At 46.1% G+C, this 11,725-nt stretch overlaps 1 protein-coding gene across 2 annotated transcripts in view; it reads right to left on the bottom strand.

Moving 5' to 3' along the window:
* Nucleotides 1-5,309: 5,309 nt before the first annotated feature.
* Nucleotides 5,310-11,725, bottom strand: part of LOC116840675 — a 29,121-nt gene continuing 22,705 nt past the window's right edge. For both annotated transcript variants that reach the window (XM_032807712.1, XM_032807711.1), the window contains exons 5-10: nt 11,092-11,375; nt 9,973-10,413; nt 9,221-9,424; nt 7,714-7,958; nt 7,477-7,607; nt 5,310-6,633 (exon numbers count right to left, since the gene is read on the bottom strand). In XM_032807712.1, coding sequence (XP_032663603.1) covers nt 5,492-6,633; nt 7,477-7,607; nt 7,714-7,958; nt 9,221-9,424; nt 9,973-10,413; nt 11,092-11,375 — 2,447 coding nt within the window. In that variant the 3' untranslated portion in view covers nt 5,310-5,491. The remainder of the gene's footprint in view (nt 6,634-7,476; nt 7,608-7,713; nt 7,959-9,220; nt 9,425-9,972; nt 10,414-11,091; nt 11,376-11,725) is intronic.

Below are 11,725 nucleotides of genomic sequence, written 5' to 3'. Positions count from 1 at the left end.
GAATGCTTCTCCTCCTCGTTTAAATATCGTCCTAATCTCGTCGGCCCGAACACGCGCTTACCATCCCCGCCGGCCCGCCGTTCTCTGCCCCTCTTCTGCTTCCGTCGTGCCTTAATTCTCCGCGAGCGTAAACTTCGGGGGAGCGCCCGGGTGACAAATCGCCGTGGTCGCGGATTATCCGCGGACGAAAAACTAATTAAGCCGAAATACCGTGCGCCGGCCGGAACTCGCGAAGGAGGATTCCGCCCGCCTTCGTGCCGAATATTTCGATGGGGTCGCGAATACACAGCCCCTCCGCCGCATCGTCCGCGGCGCATTCGTGCGCACGAAAGTCGCCGAGGAGGTCGGACTCGCCGATACGCCTAGACCTCCTCCAGACAAAAACCGAGAGAGATCGCCGGGGCTCTTTGTCCCGCCTATCTAAATAGTTGTCGTAGTCCATAAATCTGGTCGCTTAAAGCTGACTCATGCTGCTCGCTTAACCCCTTTTATGCGCGCGGGGTATACCTCGGCGGGGCGGCCGGAGATCCAAAGTCGTATCGACCACTCCGCGATTAACGAAGGTAGGACTAAAACCGCCATTCGCGTTTTAAGCACGTCGGCCGGGATCCCGAAGACTTCGGATAGCCGATCTTTCATATCTCGAGCCCCAAATTTCAAGGTGTCGATGTGCGGTGATCGATTCCGATAAGCGATTTCCGATAAAACGGTAACGATAGCTTGACGGTACGATCAGGGCTGTAACTCTTGGACATTTTTTAAAAATATCAGATATTAAAAAAATATAAATTATGCATCCCGCTGATGAAATCTTCGATCAAAGGTCAACTCGCTGTATGTGTGTGCATGATACGTGCACTTAAAAAAAAATAATCTTATTTTTAGTGGAGATACTCTTATACAGAGTAAGTCAATATATAACTGTTACTACCTTGAATATCTTCGAAGCAAAAAACAAAGATAATTTTTTCGAAACTATTCTACTTGGAAAAAAGCTCCTCACCATAATTGTGCTTTTGTCTGAAAAAAAATAACTTCGAAGATTATAAGATCACCTTTGTCTTTTGATTCAAAAATATTCAAAGTAGCAATAATTACTGACTCACCCTGTATATGATCTTAATAGGGTACTCTAGAGGATAGGAATATTTTCTTTTCGGTTTCAGAAAAATCCTCTTGAGGCCACATATAAGAGAGGATTTCCGCTAAGAATAAGATTCCATTTTTTTTGGGCGTATTCTTTCCACGTTGGCCGATTTATCTTCGCGGAGATTTCGCCTATCACATGAGAATTTCTTCTCCGTTCGATCTCCTCGTTTCGCATTCGTCGTAGGTAGAGTTCCTCAATTCAGAGTTGGGACACCGTCCGCCACTTGTAGGGAGAAAGTAAGTGAGTGAATGAGTGAGAGAGAAAAAGAGAGAAAAGAAGAGAGAGAAGTTACAGCATGCTTTATCATTGCAGTTTTAGAGCTCCTCTCTCTCTTTTTATCAGAGTTTCTTTTTCACTTCCACTCACGTCATCTCTAAAAATTGCGGACAGGATGCAGACCAATCCGGAATCATCAAGCTTCATCCCAACTCTGATTAGAGGAACTCTAGTCGTAGGATTCGGGGTCTCGGTACGTTCTCGTGCGAATTCTTCGACTAGCTGCCACGTACTTTGGCGTACCTAGAAACGCAAGCTATTGGATAGGGAGGCGTCGCGCGATACCAGATATTCCGGAAGAGATACCTACTCGGAGAGTGTCTCTCCGCTCGGGTCGCACCTTACTCTAAGTACACCCTAAGACGGACTTACCTCGTTCGAGATTAAGCTTAAGTCCTCTCGACAAAGTGTCACATCGTCTCGTCCTTATCGTGGCAGTTGACTTGGCTGCGTATCGCCTCGTGTATTGTGTGCATCCGCAAGTAAGCCGCGGCAAAAAATATTCTACGACGGCTTTCGAACCGAGTTCCGCGTCGGCCGGCCGATTCTCGCAAGCCGTTCGCGTGAACTACCCAATTGGAGAGCCACGCTGTTATTCCGATTAGTTCCGAGATCCTCGATCTCGTGCGGGAGATAGCATCGTAATTTACGATTCCAAATTTATTCCCGCCGGTGTTTCTTGGTGCATCGTAGGGGATCTTTCATCGTCGGCTCTTCATTGCGTTGCCCCGTGATTTTTCCCTTTTCCGTCGCGTCTTTTTCGCTTTTCTCGTTTGCTCCGAATGCAAAAGTACGCGGAAAAACGAGGTTAGTAGCTAGTGGGGTTATCCTGACGGAGCCGGAATCGAGAAAGGCGCAGCGAAAATAAGTTCCTGCAAGATGCATCACGTCAGGAGGAAGCGGGCCGCACGCGCACCGACTTTATGATGAAAGAAGTGGAAGAGGAAGAACGAAAGAGGGAGAAACAGAGAGAGAGAGACAGACAGAAAGAAAGAGGGAGAGAGATGAATTTTCCTCCGTCTTCCTTCCGCGCCACTAATAGAAGTGTCACGAGCAGCCCGGTCTTATAATCCGTTCGTGCTAATTTCAAACCGCATCGGGAACACGAGAGCGTTCGGACCACAGTTTTCCCAGATTTGTCGTCTCTCGGAAGCTCTTCAACTTCTCAGGCCGCTCACGGAACTCGTGATACGGGATTTCTAAAAGCGCAAAGATTAGGATATAAGACTCGTTCGAGCTCGTTCGAGCTCTCCTTGACTCTTTATTCATTCTTACTCCTTGCGACAATACGTGCCCTCCTTTTTACTCAATTTTTCTCGATCATGATTGTGTCAATTTCCCTTGAGGATCCAACATTTCGCGTCGATTAGCTCGATCTTGAGATGTGCAAAAAGTAAGTCGTGCACGTGATACCTGCATTACAGTAAGGAAGGCTCCATCTAGTTCCTCGCGGTAACATAACGGGTCTTTAAGACGATTAAGGTCGGTCCGTGAAGCGCGCAACGTGAAGAAGGGGTTTCGTCGGCGGTAGATAATTAAAAAAGTTAATGAGTAAGCGGATACCTGGCTCGAAACGGAAGCAGAGGAACGGGGCGCGTCTTAAACACGGTTTGACAGCCTACCGATGAAATAATGACGCAAACGAAAAATCAATCTTCCCCGCGCGGATAGAGTTTCCCCGATATCGAGGAAAGCTCAGGCCGTCGGCGCTAGCTGTCGTATCTCGCGAGTGTAATAACTCTAATAACAACGGAAGCGCAACAAATTACACGAAGAATTCGAGTGTGCAGCTCCGAATTCTGCCGGTGTTCGATAGCTCGGCACGGCTGCCATTTTATCGTCTCACTGTCTCTTATCGTTTCGTTCATTGCGTTAGTCTTTTGCGGCATAATGACGTACTCATATGTATCACCTTTCTTTACACAATATTTTATAATTTTTACATATTTTTCAATAAGCCAAAATGTGCGCACTTTAATCGCACACTTAAATTTCTAGTACATCAATAATGACCATTGAAGTCGTTCTGGCTCATTGAAAAATATGTAGAAATCGTAAAAGACTGTGTAAAGAAAGGTGACATGTGTCACTGCGCTGCAAAGGGTTAAACGATCTTTTGCTAGTGAATGAGCAATGGAACCTCCCAACAAATGGGATCCACAAAGCGATTGTACGTGGCAGAACGTAGGACAGAGGCAAATGACGAGAGTTGTTGCGTAATGTTCTTTATTTCGTTCGCTTCCAAGCTGAAACTCGCACACAACAGTAGTCACGACTATACAACGATAATTATTAGACAACTTGTCGCGAAGTTGATGCGCGCTATACGTACAGTATGTTACAAGAACTTGGTTCCTCAAACGCGAACGAGATTAAAGTGCGACACGAGTCCTCGCACAAAGCTTGCCCATAATGAGAAACTTCGTCTTTCACTTCTGTGCCATCCGCGTCTTCTCTTTCTTCTTCTTCTTCTTCTTCGACAACTTCTCATCGCGGATCATGCCCTGCATGCTGACCCGCGAAGATTAAAAGCCGGGCCGATTTGTGTCATATATGTGAACGGTGTCTCGCGACGAGCTTTTTTTCTAAGACTCCGTAATGACGTTCCTAACTTTTCCAATTAGAAACAATTTGGATATATATTCGGAGAGATTGTGACAGTAATTTATAACGAAGCCGAGATAAACTTGGAAAATTAAGTGTCACCATAAATGAGACGACGTGCACTGAGAAAAAAATATTTCAATATTTATTTGTGGGATATAAAGTTTATTCCTCGGTGAAATAAATTTTATTCTCCACTGAAATAAACTTTATTTCGCTGAAATGAAAATTTCAGCAGCTTTTTTTATTTTCTAGTATTTCACGTTTAACCATTATTTCCTCATTAAAATAAATTTTACATCCTACAAATAAATTTTCAAATATTTTTTCTTAATGCGACGACGTTAATTGAGAAGAACACAAAAGCAAAATAATTGTACGGTATTCTGCGAACCATGTGAATTTCGACAGCATGCGTCCGTTGGAAGAGGAGTTCAAATGAATAATGAGAGACATAAAGAGGAAAATTCCCGAAAAAGGGAATTTTCGTGACTTCCCCCGAGTGTATCCAAGATTATCCGGATGCACTTAACTATCGTATGCAGGAAAATGGTCGGAGAGAATATGTAACGTCAACACAGGACGTGTACATTCGCCAAGAATTCGCAGAGATCTCGCGTTATTTGTTCTCCTGGTTATGCTCGCATGGGAAAACATTTGCCCCTCCGCGTGATCTACGGAGCAATTTGATTTCTCTTCTCAACGACACGGAAAATATTTTTCAAATCCCATTTTCCCGACGTAGTGTCGCGGCGCGCAAAATCAGAGCACGCTCGTCATCAGCGGGAAACACCTTGCGTCCTTTGTACTTGATTTTCTTACTTTGATTTCTTCTCCTCAGAAGAGTTCATTTATCTGTATTTTATCGATAATCCGATACAATTCCAAGATTTACACTGTGTAACTTCACGACAATCCGTACAATATGGTGGTACCTAAAGTTCCTAAAGTCAGGACAAAGCATGATGATTCCTGATTGGTCTGTATCTTGTCCGCCATTTTTAAGGGTTATGTAAGTGAAGAACTTTAGTTGGAATGAGAGAGAAGCTTTAAGACGAAATAATAAAGCACGTTTTTCTTTCACTTACTTTCTCATTCACTTACTCACTCACTCGCTCTCTCCCTACAAATGGAAGACGATGTTTTAACATTGAGGAACTCTAGTGGAACACAAAATCATAGTGCGTCCGCGACGCAGCGATATTCTTGTTAAACTTGCGTTAAAAGAAGCTCGAGTTCACGTGACAATGCACTCATTGTACATCTTGTTGTTCTTTTCTTTTTTTTTCTCTCTATATTAATAGCACGCCTGTTATAAGCCTACGGGGATTACGAATTAATGGATTAAACGCGTCAACAATTCGCGTGGCACACAACTTTTTGGGATCGTGTTATCCGTGTGTCGTCGCATATAGCAGCGGAAGGAAGATTACAGGATCGCGCGACCCCCCCGGGGTTAGACTAAATGAGTCTGTCGTTGGGACGTGGGTCGGGGTCCTCGGGATAACTTTGCACGGTTTCGATGAGCTCCTTTGTAGCGCCCGAACTCCTGTTTCTCCTGCGCGGCGGCGTGGGCACGTGCTCGTCGAAAGCCTTCGCCACGTCCTCCAGATTCTGAAACAATCTGACGGGTTTCTCGGGCGCGTCTCCGATCAAGCTCGCGTTGCCCTTGGTCGTAGGGCCGATATCCTCGATGAAACTGCAGAAGAAGTCCGAGCTTGATTCGAGCGTCGATTGGACGATGGAGTCCTTCGGGTCGGGACTCGCCGCGCCGTGCGTACTCGCGCGCGCTTCGGGCACTCCGCCGTTTGCCAGGTCGATCTCCATCATAGGCTTGTCGTCCCAGGTGCAAAACGACACTTTCCTCGTTTTCGGCGTTGACCCCGTATCGCCGAGTATCTGCTCCAACGACACCGACAGCCGGTCCGTCTTATGCTCGGGCGTCCTATCGACTAGAATGTCATCATCGCTCGCTGAACGATGTTGATCCATCACAGGTGTATCGATCGCATTGCGCTTCTCCACGGGCACGATTTCCGGCTCGAGGAGCTTCTCCACGGGGCTCAGGGCCGGCTTGCCGTCGGCGTTCCCCTCTCGCTTGGTAATTTCGTCGGGCTGATCCTCCTTCTCCAACATGTCCGAGAGTGCCGCTTCCAGCTCGGTGAGACTCGGCGTCATCGAGCTGAGATTACTCCCTTCGGCCGCCTCGTCATTCAGCACCTTCAGTAAGGTCGAATGATCATTATCCAAGATCTGAGCTTTGATCTTCGGCTCGGGGCTCGGCGGTGGCGTCTTCACTCGCTGATCCTGACAATCCTTCTTCAATTTGTTGGTCGTATCCTTGACCAGCTTCTCGTCGAAGAAGTCGACGATCTCCTCGTCGTCGACCCCCTCCAGCATCTCCCGCGGTAGCGACTCCTCCGATATCGTTCTGATTAACTTGTTCGTTACGTCGGAATGTGCACGCAACTCCTTCGACTCGTACGGATCGTCGTAGGGCTCGCTCTCGTTCGACAAGCTACGGCCGAAGATCAGCCTCGATTGGTCGGATCGATCGGATTCCCGGGCGACGGCGCCGTTCCTGCAGGACCCGCCGATCGTATCTGCCAAATGGAACGTCCGCGGTTTAACTAGTCACGTACGCGAATAGTTGGATACCTTCTACACTCCAGACGATTACCCGACCAGGATAGAATCCGAGAGCGGATAAGTACGTACAGAGAGAGGGAGGCGCGCGCGCGCGCGCTCTTTCTCTCTCTGTCTCCCTCATCGAGCGGTCGGACGTATATTCAGTTTACATAGCCGACGATTTCTTGTAAATAGGGAGAGGAATTTCACTCGTCGTCACTTCTTCCGCAGCCCGACATCGTCTCTCGCGCCGTTTTCATTGGATTTCACCGGACTTACGAGCGCGGAGAGATCGCAACGAGATTGCGCGCGCAAAGTCGCAGGATTCTATGAAATTTCGGGGCATATCCATCGACCAAATCGATTAGGATCGTATTACCAGGCTGAAGATAGTTAACACGTTCGCTACCGATACGTCACGCGTGCACCGATCTGTCACTTCGATTTGTCACCTTTACTCCAAATTTTCGATTTCACTTAACACGTTAAACTACCAACGTCACATGTGTAGGATAGCTACAATTTTTCTTTGTGTATCCACGTATAAACACAGACCAATTCTATTCTATAAAATTACACGATCACAGGTATAACGTGGTCTGTGGAGAAAATTCCGCAAATAAGCCGTGGTAGCGAACGCGTTAAGTTCTTTTTTTTCGCAACCAAGATTTCTCTCGATAGTGGGGGATTATCAATTGGACTTTCGTCGAGAAAACCGAATTTAGGATCTTTCAATGCGCTCATCGAAGGCTTATAGTATTTTTGTAATATCTTTTCACACCTGATTTTTATATTATTTTAATAGATTGTCGATTTACCCAAAGCCGAGCGATGGAGCTCCTCGTTCAGAAAAAATGGCTCCCTGCGAGCTGGCGACGTCGCTAAGTCGCAGATTGGTGACGCTTGATGAAACTCCGACATCGTAGGTGGATCGAAGTACTTTAACGATCTAACAAAAAAAGAAGAAACAAATTCTCGTTAACGTTATGTGTGTGAACCTCTCGGGTGACACAATTTCGCGTCAAGTATATCGATCTCCATCTCGATCTCAATACCTGCTTTGATCCGCGAGCCAATCGTCGGGTTCTTTATCGAAATCGAGTATCGGCGACGGCGTCATGCCGAAAGATTCAGGCTTCTGCAATGATGAAGTCATATCTCGAGGAATGCACGGAACCTCGGCCTCGATCGTCTCAGCTTCCCCGATCTCGGCGTTTCGCGAATGGTCCACAACATCCACTCCCTTAGAGAGCCCCTTCTCCGTAGTCTCGTCGTTATGGATTTCGATTCGCGGCAAGTTCTGAAATTCAAGCATAGGGATATACGAACGGGCGAGTGAACGCGTCTTTCTTTTTGAGACGATTCCTCTCTCAATCGATTGTGGGTCGCGTGGATAATATGGGTGAAGCTCTTACAGATACATTCGTTCGCGAAACGATTTATTTCTTCCGATGAAGTTTGGATTGTATCAAACAGTCGCAATTGCGACAATCACTACTTGCGTAGCAATCGGTTTTGACAGGAGCTGAAGTGTAACAGTAGTGTGAACATTATTAAGCGCCTCTTTATTGCACTCTTGCTTGACGGATAAAAATATTTTTTCTTTTTTTTGTTCCTAGATGGTATCTACAATCAGCATTAACTATAAACAGGTTTGTTGTTAGCAAATTGACTTGTTAGGTGGAACAATCCCACGATCGTCATCCCATTATGTGTCCAACTATCGATTTGATAGTTTCAGTATATATCTTTTCAACCTTTTTATTTGTCTTTTGTCGTTAAGTAGGGTTTTTGCTAATTGATTTGGATGGTTAATCAATTTTTGACAGTATTTTGAGCTTCTTGTTCTGATTTCTTCTCTGATTGTAGGCATCTGCAAGTACCTCTCGTGCACTTCAGTATTTTTGATGAACCAAGGAGCTTGTGTAATTAGTTTTAGTATGCTATCCTAGTATCGTTGCAGAATATTTATGTTCGAATTATTTGTACTCCACAGTTCAGATAAAAATATAATAAAGATACTTGTATTTTTTTTTTAAATCTTTCATTGTACAATTCTCGTTTTGTATAAAGAGTATTTTCCCGTAGATAATACATTTATTTATTTATTTAATTTACTATTTACAAGGAAATTCGATTATACAAAACGAGAATTGTAACGGAAGGGAAACATCCTTATTATATTGTTATCTATCAAATGAGAGTGTAATAAAGAGCTTACACACTTTCTACTGCCATTTCAACATCTCTGAAAGCTGGTTTCTACGCAATCTCGTAAGCAGCGGCTCGCAACTATACCCATTCGTTGTGCTCCTCATCGGATACGAAAAGTAGATCCGTTACTGCCTTCGTAGGGAAGCATCGCGCGCGAAAGATTGAAAAGCGCAAAAATCGCAATTTTTCTCACTGACGCGTGCAAATTCGTAGGTGTCTTCGATCCGGAAGCCGAGAGATAGAAATCTCGCGTTTTCCGGCGCGATTGGTTTTCCCGTCGGAAAAACGGCGCGCCGCGGCGCGTCAGCTTAATATCGATTTCAACGCAGCTCCGCGTTGTAAACGTACCTCGATGGAGAGACGCCGGTTCGGGTCGCAATTACTGATGTCGCTGAGGTCCCAATCCTCCAATTTACTCGGATCGTACTTCATGAATCCGCCGTCGGTGACCTCGTTCTCGCTGCAGCCCAGCTTACCCAGCACCTGATACGGCGACAGATGCTCGACGCTGCCGCGCCGCGGTATGTAATCTTCGAGGCGTACGCTAGTTTTCTGCAATCGAGACGAGCGCGAGTGTGATCATTACTTAAGAGGGAAGAAAAGGTCAAGAAGAAGGAAATGCCTCTGGAGAAAGTCCAAGAGATAACGGCTACTCTCGCGCGTCCATGCCTATCCGAAAATCGACAATTCAAGGCAAAAGCGGGTGGTGTCGGGTGTCTCGCTTGAATAAAAGAAACAAGAAAGCACAGATCGAAATTCGATTTCGAGTCCAATCGCAAAATTATCTCAGAAACACTCTATCGCGCACCTGCGTTCCGAAATTTCCTTTGAAGTTAGATTTTGCACCGAAAGAGAAAATAAATACTCACCGAATAAGTATTTCTCTCTCTCTCTCTCTCTCTCTCTCTCTCATTTATCAGATATATTTTTTATCTCGGATCAACGGTTTCTCGGGTCTCTCAGTCAACGAAACTTGCGTGGATTTATTTGCGCGACGTTCTCGTGGACTAAGGCGCGTTTTTCGCGGATTTCCTGTGTGGATTCACACGAATTTCCGCGTTTGATTGATAAAATACGACAGGGGAATTATAATACTGAACCTCGGAGAAGGGCGACAGGAAAGATTCGGCCGGAAGCGAGCCGGTACTGCTTCTGATGGGTCTCTTCGACTTCATTTTCTCGCCCGCGCTTCTCTCGTCCTTCGTACTTTTCGCAGGATGCCTAGACACGTCCAACTCGTCGTAATTCGGCAAGCTAACGGTGCTGTAGTTCTTCGTCCTTGTATTTGCTTCCGTTCTGTCGTCGTCCCTCGGGGGATCCCTGATCCGCTTCTCGAGCTCCTTCGACTTCCGTCTGTCCTGGCGATTAGGAGTCGAAGAGCCCTTGATCGACTCGCTCCTGGCGAATCTCTCGTATTCCTCGTTCTCGAGAACTTTCCTGTGATGGTGGCCTGGCTCCGAAGTTCTCGAAGTTTTCTTGTCGGCGGACGTTCGCTTGCCGGAAACCACGTCGCTGGATATTATCCTTCCGGTGCCGTTAACCTGTCGGGGAAGTCATTACTTTCGTTATCGAAGTCGCGAAGAATTCCAGATTAGCTTGCTTCCTGTCAGCACGCGTGTGTTCTTACTCCAATGCATGGATTCGGATATATAAGTTTGCAAAGGCGGATCTATCCGGCAATATTTCTGAACAAATGAGATTGCTTAATGGCTCCTGATTCCTCGCCGCGGAACTCTTAATTGATGACGTCAGAAGCGAAAAAATGCACGCTAAAAATGTTTGCAAAAAATGTGAAATTAAAAGATACACTCATAAAATGACACTTGGATCGATCAAGCAGACTTGCAAACTAGTCTGGATATTTTTCTCTTATTCGTATCGTATAATCACTAAATATTACTAAAATTAATGCGACATGCAGTTTTCCTTTTACCTTTTCTTGATTTTGTCACGTTAATTTCACGTTTATGGATTGTTGGAGTAAAAGGAAAGTGTTCAAACTATTTTACAGGTCTGCTCGTTCGATTGAGAGTATCATTTTGCAAACATATCGTTTTCGTTAAATAATCGAAAGAATGGATCAAAAGTTTTGGATTGAATAAATATTTCATAATTTCTCTTATCCCCTAGAGCTCAATTTCATTATTATAATTTGCTAAGCGTGCTCTTCGTTGTCGGTAGCACGAGAAACTTCACTTCTGGCAAAGCGACCGACTTGCCTTATGTTCGTAGACCTCCCTGGCCCTTCGCCCTTCATGCTTCGCATCTTCTGCATTGATCTTGGCCGATTCTCGCGTCTCGACATCGCCGTTCCGATCGTCGCCGCTCGTCGTCTTCGGCTGCTTGACCGACAGGTGTAACGGTTCCTCGCTCGTATCGCCGCGTCTCAAATTGGTGGTTACGTCCTCAGGAATCTCGTCCGGCTTCGGTGGCAGTGGTCTGCCCCTGTTTGTCTTCTTTCGCCTCGGAGGTGGCACGGGAGTTCCATTCTTCAGATTGGAACCTGCGGCAACGATCGAACACCCACGATCGTAACTAACTCGGCGGGGCGAACCAGTGCCCCAATGCCTCTTTGTCACCGGACACAATAACGCTCGGATCGAGCGAGTTTAACGACTTTAATAATGTTTAACAAAATCGGCTCGCCATTACTCGCCCGCGCCGCCGCCAACAGCAGCGGCGGCAGCATTAACGCGACTCGTTAAAGATCTATATAGCAGAGCAATAAATTACGAGCTTACGCGCCCGAACAGGAGATGGAGGGAAAAGAGGGTCGTGTGCTGACGGTTAAATTTGCGAGAACCGGCTTCGCTTGTCGCTGGTGCTCTCTCTCTCTCTCTCTCTCTCTCTCTC

This window comes from Odontomachus brunneus, unplaced genomic scaffold (assembly GCF_010583005.1).
Source record: "Odontomachus brunneus isolate Ranch 3 - 2012 unplaced genomic scaffold, Obru_v1 Obru_scaffold_011, whole genome shotgun sequence".
NCBI lineage: Eukaryota > Metazoa > Arthropoda > Insecta > Hymenoptera > Formicidae > Odontomachus > Odontomachus brunneus.
Note: the sequence above shows the minus strand (reverse complement) of the source record. Positions and strands in the feature narration are given on the sequence as shown.